Genomic DNA, 19,886 nt, shown 5'->3' with positions numbered 1-19,886 from the left:
ATCTCTCTGTCCTTGTGGCTCCTACATTCACCTTCAAAAAGATACAGAATTTGTCAATAAACAAGGAACAATTGAGCTCCCTGATGTATTTAGGGGACACGACTGATGATGCTCTACACTTTTCAGCAGCTAACTACCAGTATTTCCATTTAAAGATACACCCTTTCATGCTTACATCATGAAAAAAAATCATGATTAGTTTACTTTAATAGACTATACAGAGCTAGCCATGCAAGAATGAATAGCTATCTGCTTACAGTTATGAAGGCTACACTTGACATGTTTCATGAGAATTATTTAATTGAAATGAATATATGGTGTTCATGGCTACATATACTGTATAGAACTTGTGAATGTGAGTCAAGCGAATATTCCTGACTTATGGTCAACGTTAAGATAAAGATAAAGGACCACTAGGGTTAATTTTCACACAACTTTTTTACATATTTTCAGTAATGAGTGGTTTAATGGATTGAGCAGTAGAGCGCGCTTGCTTTCTGTCAATGGTGCCCCTCACTTTGTTAAGCAACTCATCAAAAGAACCCGGAAGCTTCATGTTACCAAGAAAGGGAATTGGGAGGGAGATGGCAGAAGTCGAGAAAGCAAATTCTTAGCTGGAGAGAAATTACTGTACGATAAATCAGGTACTTGCACTGAAGAAAGGAATGCACAAACCTGTAACTCTAAGTTAATTCTTAAACTTTAGATAATGTAGAATGTGTCTCAGTAAACTTTTTTTATTTCAACGGTTTTATTTCAACCTGTTTATTAAAACTGCATCTTTACAACTAAATAACTGACAGGCCTAGTCAGTGAAGATTCAGGATTCCTCCTATGTTCTGGCTAGGTACCTGTCACTCTCCTTGTTTGCTTACGTAATTGTGAGTAAGATGATGGTATCGGTTCAGCTGCTCTAAGGGGGAAACCCCTTGATTATTGTGCTCCGGATGACATACTCCACTCCTCCACTGTTTTTCATGGAAAAAAACGTACTGCCAGCAAGCAGGCAAGCAGGTGCTTCCTCGCTGAAATACAGATAGAAAGAACAGGTGGAAGGAACGTTTGAAGGTTCAATTGATATTGAGAGGATTATTTTGAGACTTTTTCGATTATTTTTTACCAATAAAAGCTTTATTTCAGTTCCTACGAATCTCGTACCATTTGTTGACATTAGACTATATTAGACATCGATCAAATTATGAAAGAAAAAACTTTAGCCATTTATAGATTTGCAGGATTTCAATGAAACTCAAAAAAAAAGATCCTGCCATATACATTATGGTAACTAGTTATTTGACATACAGTATCATTAAATGAATATGAAATAATTGGACCATGTATTTTAATGACAATGAGACAGCTAAACTGAAGCCTGAAACCTATGAAATGAGATGTTCTTCAGGCATCATGTTCTCCTCTAGAGCAGAGGCCATGAGCTCACAGTGGTGGTATATAGTCAATCAGAGTGACACCAATTATACGTGTCACTTGCCTGTGCGGAGACTGTAACCACAATCTGTGACAAGGCTACATCCATCAGCTCAGTCTAATGGGGCTCATCGTAGAAGAAGACAGAGTGAACCCCTGATACAACCCCTCGTACCTGTCACCTGCACAGTCCAGAAGGGTTTTCCTCTCTATAGAGACCTGTGACATAATCTGGATTAGATGAAATCACTGCAATATTCGGCCCGAGGGTCTCATGTGGCCCTTTTGGGGTATATATGTGTACCGTCTGAGGTCAGACTTAATCTATAACAAGCAGTACAATTCTAAATAAAAAATATTCTTGGTTCTAATTTTGGTAGTTTCTTTTTATTCATATTTACTTTGTGTGAGCTTTTTTATGTCCCAATCAAAATAAAGTGCAGATTTCTATCAAGTAAATAAAAATGATAATTTTAGCTTTTTAGAAACTAAATTGTTTTTCTTTTCTGTCTTTCTTTCATAAAAATAGTAAAGTAAAAGTATATAAAATTACATTATTATGTTGCCAATGTATGCAGCCTTTGATTTTAATGAGGGACAACTTCTTCTATGAAAAGGGTTGCTCAAGGACAGAGGGACAATTATATTATTTTACTTGCCAGAGATGGCATGGTTGCCAGAAAAAGACAACTTCAAATATAATTATTTTATGGGATTTGTTTTCTATTTGGATAAATTGAGAATTAACTTCTTTTTTTTTTTTTTACAGCAAAAAGCCTTTTTTTGTGGTAAATTATAAACAATAAAGAATCAAGTTGGTTTTCAACATCTTTTAATCTCAGAAAACAAAGTATGCAATAATCCAGTAAAGTCAGTAGAAGAGAAACCTAGTCTCTAAACTCTCAGCACATAATATAAAATGAGAATACACATTAATATGATAAAGTGGCGATAATATGTTTCTCATAAGCTTCTACTATAAATCAAATGTTATACACATGCTAGATAAAAAATATATTAAATCTTGAGTGCAAGTCCTCAATTATATTAAGTAAATATTGCAAAGGGATCTTTATTTAATATTACCACATTCAGTAACCCTAAAGTGCATGTAAAAGTGGCAATAGGTGTTTCAATACATTGTTCATAAATTGGATTTCCACCAAGCACACTCGAAATACAGTACATTCATGTTTCAAGTTTTCAAGTTCCGAGATGAGATGTTATCAGTCAAAAAAAGCAGGTATTCTCAAAGAGGTTTTAGCTGCCGACTCTTGGCTACGTTCCTGTACATCTTTGATTATTATGACTATTGCTTTAACATTTTACCTCCAGTGATTTGTAATTGGCAGTATGGTTAAAATCGACTATGGATTAACCGTCCTGCATTTAAAAGGTAAGCTATTTTTTTTCCCCTTTCATTAGCAACTCTGTTTGAAAGGTTGTGGTGAGGGTTTTGTCCATTTTTTTTTGTTTATTTATTGTCTGTGTATGTGTAATGCTAGTTTTATTAACAGTTACCCTCTTGTATATAAGACGCTCAAACTACAAGATTTACTTCTGACAACCCTCTGTACAATTCACAAGTTTTTTAACTCAAACAACCTCTTTGGTTGTTTCAGTCTCCGAATCCTCTGCATCAGCAAAGTTGCTGTCCTGTGATTTAGCAGCAATTTTGATAACCGGAATAAGGGTTGATTTGTTGAGGACAGGATCCCCCTGCTCAACATTGTCCGTCTTGCTTGGCAAAAGTCGCATTTCTCCATCTTCGACCTCTTCCTCGGCCGACTCCTCCTCAGCTTCATCTTCTCCATCGGCGGAGTCCCCTATGTCTCCGCCCCACTTTGTGTCTTCCTCCTCATTTTCACACAAATCATTTGAGACATTGATACTGTCACTATGATTTGTCTTTTGATCGTCATCTTCTTCAGGTTTTTCTTCACTCTCATTTGTCTCCTGACTCTTGACTATCTTTCCTCTCTTCTCAGAATCAGGATCACCATCATATTCTGTCACCTCCTGTCCATCATGTTGTCCAGTTTGACAGCTTATCTCACAATCATCCTCTTCATTGACATCGTCTCTCTTCTCTTGTCCAGGATCAACTTTAACTGAAGAATCAATCTCAGGCTCACCTTCAGAAATGTGTCCTCCTGATTCCTCTTTGGTGTACTCTTCTTTGTTTTCGCCTGAATTTTCTTCATCTGTCACCTTGTTGTCAATCATATTATCCTCATTTTCTTCACCTAATGAGTCGTCCTCTCCTGCTTCAGAAGCATCTTCGCCGCAGACACTTGCATTATCATCAATGTTTTCTTCACAGTCATCTGCTGCAGTTCCTTCACAGCTTTCTTCTCCTTCAATTGCAACTTTTTTGACATAACCAGTGTCCTCTTCATTTGCAGTCTCCTCTTCTTCACTTGTGCATGCGTTGGCTTCAGATTTTCTTTTGTCATCTGCAGTCACCTCTCCTTTATCAATCGTGCCTCCTTCAAATGACTCATCTTTGCCGGACTCCTCTTGACTGCCAGCTTCAAAATCAGACTCTTCGTCATTGTCTCCTGATTCATCTTCACTGGTTGCATACATTCCGTTTTTAGCCACCGACTCATCATCAGCTTCTGCATTACAATTCTCATCTTTCAGTACAGCACTATCCTCTTCATTATTATTGGCTTCAGCATCTTCTTCACCCACTGTTTCCTCATCACTTTCTTCTGTTTTCTCCTCTTCGGCACCTGAAGCCACCACACTGTCATCCCTTAACCTGGTCTCACCAACTATTTGTTCAGTAGGGGACTCATGGCTTGTCTCATTTTGGTCAACAGACTTCTCGTCTTCCTCATCCTGTTGATCTTTAGGTGAAGCTTCTTCAGCATCTGTAGCTATCTTTGATTCTACCTCATCATCCTCATTGGATTGCTCTGCAGCCACATCCGCACTCTCTTTAGCGTATGTAGCTTCAACACTGTCCTCTTTGTCCCTTCCTGCTGACTCATCATCTTGCATGGTAGGACTTTCATTTTCTACATCCTCTTCTGATTGTTTTTCATACTCGTCTTCTGCCTCCACCTCCTCTTCTCCCTGATCACCACTTGTCACTTCAGCCTCCTCATCGGATGCCTCTTTAGATATTTCAGCAGTCTCCTCTTCAGCAATTTCTTTTATAGACTGAGTTACATTTATCTCATCTTCCTTAACCGAAAGCTCTTGAGATAAATATATGGGTACTTCTTCGGTAACTTCAACATCTTCTGTCTCACTTGGGTTGTCATCCAAAGTGACAGGTACTTCATCTTCCTCATCAGATTTCTCGGCAGACAAACAAGGCTCTGTGGCTTCAACACTGTCTTTCATAGACTCGTTTTCTTGTACTTCAGCTACCTCAACCTCTTCATCTGACTGCTCTTCAGGTACATCAGCAGTCTCACTTTCATCATCAGATTCAACGAAACTGTCTTTTATAGATTGTTCATGAGTCACCTTCGCATCTTCTTCCTCATGGGATTGCTCAGCGGTTTCATCTTCGGCATCTGTAGCTTCAACACTCTCTTTAACAGACTCGGTTTCTTGTACTTCAGGTACCTCAACCTCTTCATCGGACCGCTCTTCAGGTACATCAGCAGTCTCACTTTCATCATCAGATTCAACGAAACTGTCTTTTATAGATTGTTCATGAAACACCTTCACATCTTCTTCCACATCTGATTCCTCAGCGGTTTCATCTTCGACATTTGTGGCTTCAACACTGTTTTTCAAAGACATTTTTTCTTGTACTTCAGCTACCTCAACCTCTTCATCTGACTGCTCTTCAGGTACATCGGCAGTCTCATCTTCAGCATCTTCAGCATCTTCAGCATCAACAATTTTTTTTAAAGATTGTTCATCAGTCACCTTCAGTTCTTCTTCCTCATGTGATGGCTCAGCGGTTTCGTCTTCATCATCTGTGGCTTCATCACTGTCTTTCATAGACTTGTTTTCTTGTACTTCAGCTACCTCAACCTCTTCATCGGACCGCTCTTTAGATGTATCAGCAGTCTCATTTTCATCATGACATTCATCAAAACCGTCTTTTATAGATTGTTCATGAATCACCTTCACATCTTCTTCCTCATCAGACTGCTCTGCCATTTCATCTTCGGCATCTGTAGCTTCAACACTGTCTTTTATAGACTTGTTTTCTTGTTCTTCAGCCACCTCAACCTCTTCATCGGACCGCTTTTCAGGTACATCGGAAGTCTCATCTTCAGCATCAGATGCATCAAAACTGTCTTTTAAAGATTGTTCATGAATCACCTTCACATCTTCTTCCTCATCAGACTGCTCAGCGGTTTCGTCTTCGTCATCTGTGGCTTCAACACTGTCGTTAATAGACATGTTTTCTTTTACTTCAGCTACCTCAACCTCTTCATCGGACCGCTCTTCAGGTACATCAGCAGTCTCACTTTCATCATCAGATTCATCGAAACTGTCTTTTATAGATTGTTCATGAATCACCTTCACATCTTCTTCCTCATGTGATTGCTCAGCGGTTTCATCTTCGGCATCTGTAGCTTCAACACTGTCTGTCATAGACATGTTTTCTTGAACTTCAGCTACCTCAACCTCTTCATCTGACTGCTCTTCAGGTACATCGACAGTCTGATATTCAGCATCAGGTGAATCGAAACTTTTTTTTAAAGATTGTTCATGAGTCACCTTCAGTTCTTCCTCCTCATTTGATGGCTCAGCGGTTTCGTCATCTGTGGCTTCATCACTGTCTTTCATAGACTCGTTTTCTTGTACTTCAGCCATCACATCCTTTTCATCAGACCTCTCTTTAGATGTATCAGCAGTCTCATTTTCATCATGACATTCATCAAAACTGTCTTTTATAGATTGTTCATGAATCACCTTCACATCTTCTTCCTCATCAGACTGCTCTGCCGTTTCATCTTCGGCATCTGTAGCTTCAACACTGTCTTTCATACATTTGTTTTCTTGTACTTCCGCTACCTCAACCTCTTCATCTGACCGCTCCTCAGGTACATGGGCAGTCTCTTCTTCAGCATCAGATGCATGGAAACTTTTTTTTAAAGATTGTTCATGAGTCACCTTCACTTCGTCTTCCTCATGTGATGGCTCAGCGGTTTCGTCATCTGTGGCTTCAACACTGTCTTTCATATACTCGTTTTCTTGTTCTTCAGCCACCACCTCCTCTTCATCTGACCTCTCTTTAGATGTAACAGCAGTCTCATTTTCATCCTGAGATTTATCAAAACTGTTTTTTATAAATTGTTCATGAATCACCTTCACATCTTCTTCCTCATCTGTAGCTTCAACACTGTCTTTTATAGACATGTTTTCTTGTACTTCAGCTACCTCAACCTCTTCATCTGACCGCTCCTCAGGTACATGGGCAGTCTCTTCTTCAGCATCAGATGCGTGGAAACTTTTTTTTAAAGATTGTTCACGAGTCACCTTCAGTTCGTCTTCCTCATGTGATGGCTCAGCGGTTTCGTCATCTGTGGCTTTAACACTGTCTTTCATATACTCGTTTTCTTGTACTTCAGCCAACACCTCCTCTTCATCTGACCTCTCTTTAGATGTAACAGCAGTCTCATTTTCATCCTGAGATTCATCAAAACTGTTTTTTATAAATTGTTCATGAATCACCTTCACATCTTCTTCCTCATCTGTAGCTTCAACACTGTCTTTTATAGAGTCATTTTCTTGCACTTCAGCTACCTCAACTGCTTCATTGGGATGCTCTTCAGAAACAGTAGCAGCCTCATCTTCAATATCGGATCCATCTTCTTTTATAGATCTTTCATGGGTTAGCTCATCAATCCCTTCCTCGTGGGATTGCTCAGCGGTTTCATCTCTGGCTTCCACGCTGTCTTTCTTTGACTCAGTGTCAGTTGCTTGTTCCTGTTCAGACTCCCTCTCATGTGTGGCAGGACTGTTGCTTTCCACTTCCTTTTCTGATAGTTCTGCAGTATCATTTGACTCTTCCAACTTTTCTTCATCGTCAGAGTGCTCTAGAACTCCTGCTTCATTTTCATTTGCCGACTCATTCTCACAAGGAGAAGGACTTTCCTTTTTTTTGTCAGCAGATACAGTTACAGACTCATCTTCAGGCTCTGTGACTTCAACAGTGTCTTCACTTAACTGAGCCTCATCTTCAGATTCTTCTGTTTTCTTGTGACTTTGCTCATCCTGACTTTGAGTCATTTTAACCTCTTCATCATCCTCCTCTTCTTCTACTTTTTTAGATGGCTCTGCTATAGCAGTCTTATCTTCAAGACATGATATCTCAGTAGGGCTTTGATTCTCCTCCTCCTCATCAGATTGCTCTTCAAATAAAGCAGAAGTCTCCTCATTTGAGACTTTTAAAATGTTTTCTTCCTGTTTGGACACGTTAGCAGGATTTGTATCTTGACCATGCCCTTCATATTTGTCAGTCTCTTGAAAGCTATATTTTATCACCTCTGTATCACCACATGTCTCTACTTCTGCTGACAAATGACCTTGCTCGTCCTCATCATTGTCAAACGCCTCTTCCCCAGATTTCCCTTCTAATGCATCTTCAATATCTTGATAATCCTGGTTCATATGAGCACATGAGACAGAACCTTCACCGTGCTGGCTATCAGACACTTTATCAGCAGACTGCTCTGCAAATACAGAAGCAGTCTGATAATCTGTTATTTCCTCAACGTCGTCACTCTCTGTCTTACTTTCTTTTTCTTCAAATGACTCGTGGATACTAGTCATTTCCATCTCTTCCGCCTGAGATAACTGCTCTGCAGGGCTGTTACTTCTCGCTTCCTTCTGATAAACAGATGCAAGGCCATCATCTCTGTCGTCAACCTCAACACCTTCTTGCCTCAACTCCGTAGGTTCTTCTGCTGTCCCATCAACATACATGGCATAAATGTTCACCCCTGTTTTATCACTCACATGTTCTCTTCCAGCCTCTTCTGTCTCAGAGAGACGTTCGCTTGTGCTGCCAAATAATGTGTCTTCGTCATCAGCTGCAACTGACTCACAATCCTCTTCAGCAACTTCTATCAGGGCTTGGAAAACAGCATTTTTAACAACCATCTCTGAAGCCAGTGTTTCAGAATTAGCTGTGGATTGAGCTTTGCATGGGTTTTTCTCGGTCGGTTCTATGTTCTTCTTCTCTAGAATCCTCTTTAAGTCAAAGTCCATGACAATTGGAGCAATATTCCCTTCTGTGGGAACTGAAGATTGTGTGCTCATCTTCTTCTTAACACATGTCTCACAGGGACAGTACTCATCCTCATTTTGGCTGCGTTGATCACTGTACGATGATCCTGTTGCAGAGTCATAGCTACTTTCTGTCTGGGAATGGAGCAGTATTGCCTTGAGCTTCTTTCTCCTTTCTTCGGTTTGATTATTTGGTTCCTCTGGAGGTCTTGGTACCCCAGCTCTGTACTGTATTTTTCTCATTTCCCTGGATACACTCTTTTGGATTCTTGTGTGGACCTCTTGTTTAAGTTCATTTATCATAGTGTTAAGTGGTTCGTTATCGTCTATATTCCAGCGAACTTTCAACTCCTTCATTGCATCCACGTAATGTTTCATGAACTGATTTTCAATTTTGTTTAATAAGGATAAGACCCATATCGGGTCAGGGTCCTGTGAAATCTTTGCAACAAACTTATCTTGATTTTTACTGCCACTCTCTTCACTGAATCTTTTGTGAACTTCTTTTAAGTTTTGTTCATTGCAGTCTTTTTCTGAATCCTTTGTTGGAGACGGTGGTGTTTCAGGCAGCTCTCTTTGACTACCACTGCTTCTTATAGTCTCATCTGTTGCTGGATCATCATTTTTTTGTTCCTCTCCATAATTACTTGTTAGTTTTCCTGAATTTTTAGGATGAGAACTTTCACCATTAAGACCCTCACTACTTTTCCCAGAGGATCCACTGTTGACATCAACCCCAGAGGAAGATCCATGATTATATTCGTCATCCATGTCATTCTCTCTTTTTCTCAACAGATGCTCATTTTCAATTGGCACCGAAAACCAAAGGGATTGAAGTATATTCATCAACTCTTTGTATCTTTCATCTTTTTCATTAGCTTTTTGGGGATTATGGTCAATTAACTGAAGCTTTACCAGGCAATCCAGAAACCCTCGAGCAGATTTGCTGAGTTTCTGGCCATAAACTGGAGAGACTTCTGGTAAACTGTGACATCTGTCAGGCTTTGGATTGAGAAGGACTTTCATAACTTGAACGGAGGACTGAAATATTTTAGATTCTTTTTCATCCTGTACATTCATCTTATTTTCATCGTTTGTTTCATCTACACTTTTCAAGGTTTCTTCCTCTGCCATGGAGTTCTCAATGAAATCTAACCCATTGCCTTGTATAGTCCCTTCAGCATTTTTGTCAAAGTCCTCCATATCATATGGTTCATTTTCAGCTGGTATTGTCCTCAACCACTCATTGACCACTTCGGTGGGTGAGATATTTGGTAGACGTGATGGGACCATCTCCATTTCATCTGTGATGCTGCATTTACAACTTCTGTCAGCTACATTGTCAGTTTTTTCTATCCCTTTATTGCCCTCATGATGAACTTTGACATTTTCTGAGCTGGATAAAGCCTGGGACAGATCACTTTCAATTGATTCAGCAGAAGAAATCACAGGCTTCTCTCCCTTAACATCTGTAATCGTTGTTGTTGATGGGTCTGTACAGTTAACGGCATCCTGTTTATTATTGTTGCAAACAGCTTCACTATTTTCTTCACTCACTATGTCCTCAACTTCAGAAGCCAAAGATGTAGTGAAGTCAGTATGTCCTGACTTTTTTACAGCAGTTTCTTCGGATTTACTGGTTTTAATGGACTGATTTGATCTCACAGAAAGAGACTTTTTAGATCCCTCTTTAACGGCAGATATTGTTGACTTATCGGAATTCTTTGATTTAGACGATTCTGGTTTGGGTGAGTCAGAATGAATATATGTACTGTTAAATGAAGTCGTATCAGGACTTTCTATTCTTTGGTCCTTTGTTCTGTTCTTATTCATAGATCTGTAAGATGCTGCTGACAGGTTGCTTTGTGGCCTCTGTAGTGAATCTTTTTGTGTACATGTATTGTCCTCCGTGGATTTAGATTTTCTACTGTTGTCTGAAGACGCTTCAATTTTGTCCTCATTGGCATCCCAAAATGTTGATACTAAACTTTGCACGTCAATGACTTCAGTAGTTTCTTCAGGAGTGAGTAAATCCCTTCCTGATTTTACTGACCCAAATTTACAGCTCAAAATTCCTGACTGTGACGCCACAGATCTTACTGAGCGGCTTCCTAATTGGGTTTCTTCAGCTTTATCATCTTCAACATTAGCCAACTGTTCGGAGTTTTTGGATCTGCAAGATCTCTCATCAGCTCTTTCTTCAGCCAAAACTTCAGCAATATGTACAGAAGTTATTTCAGAATTCTTTGATGACTTTCCTGATTTTGAAGATGTTTTGGACATTTCGCTAGCTGATCTTTCAACATTATCATTGCCACAGTGTGGAGTTTCCTCGCCAGGCGTGTTCAATAATTCTGACTTGTTGGATTTTGTGGAAGTCCTGGAGCTTGACGATTTGACAGAAATTACACTCTCTTTGTCTGAGGTTTCTTTTTTTCTGTCGGACTTGGCCCTTGTAACGTTTGACTTAACAGATGCTGGAGAGGCTTCCCACTTTGCTCTTACAATGTTTTCTTCAGCTAAGAACCTTGTATCACTTGATATTTCTGAAAAAGTTGACCGGTGAGAAGCAACGGACAATGAGCTTATAGATTTTTCGTCCTGTGCTTCGTCTGCTTCTTCATGGGTGCAAACACTGTTGCTCGGTATAGTCATTGAGGACACTGATCCATAAGATTCTGATTTCACTGACACAACAGAACTTCTTTCATCCCCAGTTTCATCTGTATTGGCACAATTCTCCAGACAAAATTCAGTAACGTTGGTTATGTTTGATCGTGTTGAAACACGTGACTTAGTTGATTTGGTAGACAAGGTGCTTGTTGCTCTTTCAGACTTGACAGATATCTCTGAAACATGTGACTTTGCTGACATGCTACTCATGGCCCGCTCTTCACCATTCTTCTCTTCAACATTTTCTTTTGGTGCTGATTTATTTGATCTTGCAGAAATACTTGATCTTATGGACTGGACTGACATAGAGCTTTTGGATCTATGGTCATCACTCTCAAGTTTGTCGTTGACAACTTTGGATTTTCTTGATATTTTAGAAACATTGCTCATGGTAGATTTTCCAGAGTTTACTGAAAAACTGCTAGGTGCCCTCTGTGTATCTATTTCCTGGGCAGAACTATGAACCTCAGTTGAATTGGATGTTGCTGATTGTTCAGATACATCTGATATTTTAGACTTAATTGAAATCACACTTCTTGTTCTTTCCTTTGAATCCTCTTCTTCATCTCCACAATGAACAACTGAGCTGGTGTCCATACACACTTCTGATAAATCTGTTCTATTAGATTTTGTTGATGCATGTGACTTTGAACTTGATGCTCTGTGCTCCGAGTTGCTGCTTTGTTGTTCTGAATTACTGGCTCTCGCAGAAACAGTTGATTGCACTGACTGAACTGACATTGAGCTGGGTGTTCGATGTTCTAAAATCGGGCAGACGTCAGAGGTGAGCGTTTTGGATGATTTGGTAGAAACATGAGATTTCTCTGATTGTGTCGACATGCCACTTTTTGCTCTTTCTTCAGGTTGGTCACCATCACCCTTCTGATTCTCTTGAAAGTTAACTTTTGACTTAGTAGATCTCGCAGAAACAGTTGATTGCACTGACTGAACTGACATTGAGCTGGGTGTTCGATGTTCTAAAATCGGGCAGACGTCAGAGGTGAGCGTTTCTGATGATTTGGTAGAAACATGAGATTTCTCTGATTGTGTCGACATGCCACTTTTTGCTCTTTCTTCAGGTTGGTCACCATCACCCTTCTGATTCTCTTCAAAGTTAACTTTTGACTTAGTAGATCTTGCAGAAACAGTTGATTGCACTGACTGAACTGACATTGAGCTGGGTGTTCGTTGTTCTAAAATCGGGCAGACGTCAGAGGTGAGCGTTTTTGATGATTTGGTAGAAACATGAGATTTCTCTGATTGTGTCGACATGCCACTTTTTGCTCTTTCTTCAGGTTGGTCACCATCACCCTTCTGATTCTCTTCAAAGTTAACTTTTGACTTAGTAGATCTTGCAGAAACAGTTGATTGCACTGACTGAACTGACATTGAGCTGGGTGTTCGATGTTCTAAAATCGGGCAGACGTCAGAGGTGAGCGTTTTTGATGATTTGGTAGAAACATGAGATTTCTCTGATTGTGTCGACATGCCACTTTTTGCTCTTTCTTCAGGTTGGTCACCATCACCCTTCTGATTCTCTTCAAAGTTAACTTTTGACTTAGTAGATCTCGCAGAAACAGTTGATTGCACTGACTGAACTGACATTGAGCTGGGTGTTCGATGTTCTAAAATCAGGCAGACGTCTGAGGTGAGCGTTTCTGATGATTTGGTAGAAACATGAGATTTCTCTGATTGTGTTGACATGCCACTTTTTGCTCTTTCTTCAGGTTGGTCACCATCACCCTTCTGATTCTCTTGAAAGTTAACTTTTGACTTAGTAGATCTCGCAGAAACCGTTGATTGCACTGACTGAACTGACATTGAGCTGGGTGTTCGATGTTCTCTGACAGATTTGTCTTCTAAAGCACCTTCGGTAACCCCTATCTGTTTGGATACATTTTCCATTAGTTTGACCTCTGACTTTTCTGAAAGAATAGACGTGGATGATCTAGCCGAAGTTGGTCTGCTCTTTGTTTTTCCATGCTCATACGCATCACCCTTAGTACAAACATCAGAGGTGACTGTTTTTGCCGATTTGCTAGAGACCTGAGACTTTGTTGATTTGATTGATGTCCAGCTTTTTTCTCTGTCTCCAGGTTGGTCGTTCTCTTCATGAACACTGTTGGTCTTCTCTCGGTCAGGAGCATTTGCTGTTGACTTCCTTGATTTTCCAGAGACACTTGAACACTGACATGACATTGAGCTCTGGCCTCTTTTTTCTCCTGGGACAGATTTTCCTTCTGAAGAAACTGCTGAAATATTTGATATTTTTGAAGGTGTAGAAGTGCTCGTTTTAGAAGACTTTTCAGATTGAGTTGAAATCCTGCTGGCAGGTCTGGCGTCTTCCTCTTGGCCTGATGCGTTTGTTGCCACTTCTTTTTCAGTCTTGTTTGACTTTATAGAAATAGCAGATTTACTTGACATTGAACTCTTGCTTCTTGCTAGATTTTCCTCATCATCAACAGGGATTTTGTTTCTTTGACCAGAACACATGTCAGATGTGACTGGTTTTGTAGAATTTGTAGAAACGTGGGAGTTTGTTGATTTTGTTGATGTCCGACTCTTTGCTCTTTCTTTTGATTCCTTACTCCTTACTTGAATTTCTTGAGCAGGACAGTTTGTGGATAAGTTAGAAACACTAGATCGTATCGACTGATCCGACATAGAGGAGACTGATCTCTCTTTAGCACCTGATTCCTGAGATTTAGGAAGAGACACCATAGATTTTGACGAGTCAGATTTTCTAGAGGAGGGACTTGACAATCTTTCCTCTGTATTGTTATTATCTGTTGTCCCATCTTTAAGGCATGCCTGACTTGTGTTCTCAATTTCAGTGGTTTTAATAGACATCTCACTTCCTAGCTTCTTCTGAGCAACTGTTGCGTCGTCATTACGCTTAGAATGTTTTGAAGCTTTTGAAGTTGAAGTTTTAGCAGATTTATTTGATGTGACTGACTCAACTTGAGATCTGTTAGAATTGCCAGCTGAAATAGACGTGTAAGAACTCACTTCAGATATGCTGTCTTCATGGTCTGGTTGCATTGCATTAGAAGTTCTTGACAAGCACTTATCTACAGCAGGTATATGGTCATTTTGGTCTTGACTTGTCTCAGCAGTGGTTTCTTTTGACTTTGATGAAATGAAACTCCTAGTTCTATGCCAACTTTCTACGGCAGCTGGTTCTTCTGTAACATTTGACCCTAATGAGTTGACTGTTTTCACCGATAAATGACTCCCAGGTCTGTTCTCTGTTTCTTCATCCTTTCCTGTTTCTTCAGCAGAAACACCCAAGGCATCTGAAACAACTGACATGGCACCACTGAATCGCTTTTCCACTGCATCCTCACACTCTGTGATCTCAGATTTAGTTGACCGGACTGATTTGTTTGAGTGAACAGACATGGCACTTGATACTCTTATAATCTCATTCATCTCTTCTGAATTTATCTGACTTTGTCCTTTTGTTCCATCGCCACATTGACACTTCTGGGATCTCTTTGACTTCCTTGATTTCCCGTTGTTCCCTGAACTAGATGCACTCTCTGTATGGCTTGTCGATGACTCTTCTCTAAGTGGTTCATTAGTCTCCAGTTCTTGTTTGCTTAAAGAGGAAGCTCTAGAAGCACTTTGTGTGATATTTTCGTTCATTTTATCATTTTGGACCTGTTGACAAGAAGTTTTAGGCACACCTTCCTGTTGTTGTCCTTGTTCATTTGATTCATTTTGGACTTGTGTGCAATTGTTTGGAGTGCAAGTCTCTCTCATAACGGTGCAACATTGAACAGTTTCTGATGCCTCAACACCTATTTCTTGCTCTATTTGTTCTGTATCACTTGACTTTAACGTTGTTTGTCTGCTTTCCATGATGGTTCTCCTGGATACAAGTGTACGTATTGATGCACTTGAACTGGAGGTGTGAATGTTACGACTTGCCCCTTGTGTGCCAGGCACATTTTTCCAGATATCAAACTCCTGGCAATGACTACAACAGTGTGGACAGTGAACATATTCCTGTGAGTGTTGAGAGATCTCTTCTGGCTCAAAGGGTGAGATGTCTCCTTTATTGGAACCGGTTCTATCATGGACCTCTGAAAAGTAATTGGGTCCTGTTTGGTGTTCATCGATCCTGTCAGAGGACTTCCTGATTTTTGTTGACCAATGAAGCATTTCGTCATTTGGTAGCTGAAAGCGCACTTTCATTTCCATGGACAAACTGCCATCCTTGTTGACACAAACTATTTTCTCTATATCATCCTTTAAAAGTTCTTCATGGCTTGGTGTGCAAGAGTTGACATCTTGAGTGTTGTTTCCATCAGCTAAAGAAATGTTATGTGGTTGGTTGTTTGTTAAGTCGGGCTTACCAGCTGGAAGTAAACAAGAATTATTATTTTTTTTAAAGTTATCTTATCATTTAAAAAAAAAAAAACAGGTATATTTCTACAACCAGTGTGTTGCAGTGCTATGAAAGCAGTGTCAAATTGAATTGTATTAGTTCAGTATTCAGGATTAAAGAGATACTCTTAAATTACAGGGTTTGCCAAATAGCATGTTTTGATTAATCAATATAATTTACAACCTAACAATATGTGTTATGTTATTAAGTACTCAGTATAGCATAATGTCCAAAAAAACAAAAAAAAACATTCTTGCAACGTAACCAGAATAAGCAGGGATTGACCCAGTATTGTAAAAATCGTATCTACTGCTTTTCTATTGAATAAACTCCAATGACAGGACTAAAGATTTTGCCAATGCTGTGCTTCATACACTATTATAATAAATTGTACTTCAAGAAAACTTTCAGAAAAAAAGTTTCTGTTTACCTCCTTGTCTATCATTGGAGTCAGCCAAGCTTTTCTTCACATGCAACTTTGGAAATCTGTCCTCTGTTGTTTTTCCAAGTTTTACGATGATAGATGGATGAGATGGTTCACGTCCCATGCAGACAAGAACCCCAGGACACTGCATTAGACTTTGGATGCTTTCAATCTGAAAGAGTGCAAATATAAAATGTGAAAAAAACATAAAAAAAACTATATATTTTTTAATAGGATAAATAATAACACAATTTTTTAATGAAAACTGTAAATAAACTGAACTGAACTGAACTGAAATGTCCTCACGAAGCTGATTGATACATTTAATATGTGCTTAAGCACAGCTTTACAACCTACCTTTGAGCTTCCCCTTAAACACATTTTCTTTTTGGTTAACATTAGAACATAATCCTATTGAAACATATCCTCTATGTTTCAGAACAAAAATGGCCACATTCTACAACCTTTAACCTTTAACCTATAACCTTTCAAAAACTTTGAAAAAAAAAGTTATATTTTCTTATTAAGATAAAAGTAGTTCAAAAAAGTTAAAAGGCAATAGAGTATTAGAAGGATAACAAATTCAGTATTTGGTTTTAATAATTTAATTTGTCTACCAGACTAACATAATATGTTATATTAACTTAATAGCAGAGTTAAAGTGACTTTTTAAATGATCACCTAGATCTGTTGGCCGTTTTAATTATTTTGATAACAATCATATTTGTTGAAATGATTGGATATGAAGAACAATCATTTGAGTTGTGTTCTTTTTAAACTTGCCGGTTGCCAAGCCGTTCTTTTTTCTTGTATCACTGCACACGTCAGAATAATGAATAGAGAAAAAGCAAATGGGTTTGGAACTGCCATCTGCATCAGGTTTGCTAATCACATCAATGGGCTTAGATGGCCGTCATGCTTCGCTGATACTCATGACTTATGTTGGAGGACTAAATTTTCCTTACATTATGTTAATTGTGTTGTTTATGATACAGAAAATCCTGGCATGGATTTTTTCACGTTATGCTTTCCTATTAATAACTGCTTTTTACTTAAAAAATTCCATATATTATCCTATGCAGTATATATATATATATTTTTTTATAGTAAATAAAATAAATAAATATATAAATAAATATATGTTGTGACCAAGTACTAAAAGGTTTTAAATATAGCTAACTATATAACCAAGAAGTCTAGGCATTCCCTCCTACCATCTTAAATCGGTTTAACAGATGGCAGAGGGCCAAGCAGTGACTCAAGACGGAGATAAATATTCTAATCTAGGGATAATCTCTGAAAACTCCCCAGATGACAGTGCATTCTTCTAAACCATGATTGAGCACTTCTACAAAATCCAAGCCATGTTGCCAAGATGAATCAATAAGGTGTCGTGGTGTATAGTGTGTTTTGTACTTTATTGAAATTATTTCTAGTTTTTCGACAGTTTATCTCTTCTATATTGATTGTTAAAGGTTTTAACTATATTTAAACTATATCTAAATTAATTGTTACAAGTTTTAATTGTATAGTGTAACAGGAATATATTATGGTAAAGTGATTGCAAATGTTTTTTCAACATGCAAACACTATCCTAGGTTTCCAAACATTTCAGATGTAATTATTTCTTGTGTAACTTAAAAACATTTAAGAGTTATGTTTTTACTTCTGTTGCTTAAAAGGGAAATGATAGACTGTAATATAAAGAAACGATTTCCATTTTCGTTGAATGACATTTTGAACTTGCAAGATATAGTTAAGTGTCATTTGGCTTCAGATCTGCAGTGAACCTCAACGGCCACTGGAGTCCTCTATTTTTAAGACGCCATCACAGACATTCATTTGAAACCATTAACACTGAGGGTTTTGTTCACTTTTTTACCTTTACAGACAAAAAAGCAGAACATTACATTGGCAAATAGGAAATTATGACTGGAGGTAACATTTTGAAAGAAATTCAATGATAAATATATCACATTGTAATTATTTAGAGGACATTCAATTTCCACGTGAGATTTATGGTGCTCAATTTTACAAAATGTAGATTTTACAATTAAACATTTGATAAAAAAACATTATGGGCGAGAAAAGAGCATTATTTTTGAATAATGTTTTTCTGTAAACATTCTCATATAAATATAGCTTAAAGAAAAAATGACTGAATGTATGTTTAGTTCTATTTGAACGATAAAACATGTGGGTGAAGATAAGAATTGATACAACATATACCTCTGTCAATGATCTGATGTTTTAGTTTATAAAAGAGTTTATAAAAAATAGCTTGCATTTAATAACATGAATTAAATATCTTCCATAATTCAAAGGTCATATTTGTTTAAGGCAGAATTAGGATTAAACTTCGGTACCAGTGACCCCACATTCTGGAGTCCTTGTTACTCTGCTTCATTTCCTTGAGGGAAACTAAAACTAAAAACCACATTTTTTTTTGAAAAATGTATAAATGTATTCAGTCAATTGTAGCCCTATAAAAAGACGTGATGTTTAGTCTTTTGAAGGTTATTTTTCTTTTGACCATTGATTTATAAACACCAAATCAAACATCTACATGCAGTTACCTTGTGGCCCTCCAATGTGTACAGTTTCCTGACATTGTACTCCATGAGTTCTGACACTTCCTCAAGAAAGCAGCCAAAACTAGGCAGACCTCTGCTGTGCAAGGCAATGGTCTTCCTGATTGAAGGGTCGCTGTTCTTCACTAGCACCACCCTTTTGCCGTGCCTGTGCTGATGGCTGCCACGCACCACATGCTCCTCAGCCCCAGAGGGTCTCCTAGGGACATGGTGAAGGTGTTGGTGACACGGTGGGTGATACATAGACGAAACATGTGCTTCCATGAGTTGAGCTTGTCGATATTCTGCGCAAAGACAGCACTCTTCAACCGTAGCATGGTGCCCCACCAGGCCATGCTGGGGTATCCTGGGTAGCCGTAAGCCATGCAGCTTTTGTGGTAAAAAGTTGCATTCACTTGCGATGCAGTTAAAGCACTGGAAGTTATGGTTACAGGAAGACATCTTCAGGTTATTGCAATGGCCTGCCTCCTATTAGTTCAACAGGTGAGCTGCGGAGGGGGGCCGGTAAGCTCTGGCAAGTATTGAAGAACGTTGGTCATATTGTCCTCATGGTTCCTTCGGTGGAAGTGGGCCAAGGACTTCACCATTCTCGCAGACCTGAAACAAAAACCTACATGATAAATTATGCATAATTCACTAATATACCTTTCTGAAGCATTTACAATGATGCTGCTAATCTTTTTTCAGGTTAGTGGTGTCTAGCTGGAGCACAAGCGAGATAGACATATATGTTATAATGCAACCAGTATGTGTAGTAGATGAGAACCAGAAACAGATGTGTCATTAGTGTCATCAAAAGCTGGATGTCAACAATAAAAAAAAGAAAACGCTATTTCAATGAAAGCCTCATGCACACACCCTCATAATGTTTATGATTCAGCTTTTAAGGAAGAAAAGATCACTGAACCGGCTGTTGAAGAAGGAAAAAGAGATGCTGCACGTAAACCTGACATCAATGAATCAATGTTGAGACGGCAGCGTAAAGAACTAACTTAATGTGACAAGACAACAAGAGGTAATAAAAGCAGATTGCTTAATCTTTACAATGACTGTCCTGGTAGGCTGGTTATTTTGAACAAGTTGTTTTAATGCTGTGTTACTGTTTAAATAAATGCATTTATTTCATTCAAAAGCACGTTCCTGATCATAATGCAAAAGATATTTG

At 38.7% G+C, this 19,886-nt stretch overlaps 2 protein-coding genes across 2 annotated transcripts; both read right to left on the bottom strand.

Annotated features, from left to right (window-relative positions):
- Nucleotides 1-12,439: 12,439 nt before the first annotated feature.
- On the bottom strand, nucleotides 12,440-14,034 carry LOC148061001 (uncharacterized). Its single transcript, XM_087779059.1, has 2 exons — nucleotides 13,133-14,034; nucleotides 12,440-12,506 (listed from the first exon to the last, which is right to left on the bottom strand). The coding sequence occupies exons 1-2, from the start codon at nucleotides 14,032-14,034 to the stop codon at nucleotides 12,440-12,442; spliced, it is 969 nt and encodes a 322-aa protein (XP_087635185.1).
- Nucleotides 14,035-14,756: 722 nt separating this feature from the next.
- On the bottom strand, nucleotides 14,757-19,162 carry rp1l1b (rp1 like 1b). Its single transcript, XM_087779057.1, has 4 exons — nucleotides 18,707-19,162; nucleotides 16,137-16,302; nucleotides 15,003-15,629; nucleotides 14,757-14,914 (listed from the first exon to the last, which is right to left on the bottom strand). The coding sequence occupies exons 1-4, from the start codon at nucleotides 19,160-19,162 to the stop codon at nucleotides 14,757-14,759; spliced, it is 1,407 nt and encodes a 468-aa protein (XP_087635183.1).
- Between the last annotated feature and the right edge of the window lie 724 nt (nucleotides 19,163-19,886).

This window comes from Callionymus lyra, chromosome 17 (genome assembly GCF_982586985.1).
Source record: "Callionymus lyra chromosome 17, fCalLyr1.hap1.1, whole genome shotgun sequence".
NCBI classification, from domain to species: Eukaryota; Metazoa; Chordata; class Actinopteri; order Syngnathiformes; family Callionymidae; genus Callionymus; species Callionymus lyra.
This window is presented reverse-complemented; position numbering and strand designations above follow the sequence as displayed.

Bases quoted from the DNA above. Each gene is read 5' to 3' on its own strand.
- rp1l1b (XM_087779057.1), bottom strand. From the start codon at position 19,162: ATGTCTTCCTGTAACCATAACTTCCAGTGCTTTAACTGCATCGCAAGT. The intron at 16,303-18,706 runs GTAACTGCATGT...GCACTCTTTCAG, and splicing joins ACACATTGGAGGGCCACAAG to ATTGAAAGCATCCAAAGTCT. The intron at 14,915-15,002 runs GTGTGCCTAAAA...TTCCTCTTTAAG, and splicing joins ACAAGGACAACAACAGGAAG to CAAACAAGAACTGGAGACTA.
- LOC148061001 (XM_087779059.1), bottom strand. From the start codon at position 14,034: ATGGTGTCTCTTCCTAAATCTCAGGAATCAGGTGCTAAAGAGAGATCA. The intron at 12,507-13,132 runs GTCAGTTCAGTC...GCCCGATTTTAG, and splicing joins CATCGAACACCCAGCTCAAT to AACAACGAACACCCAGCTCA.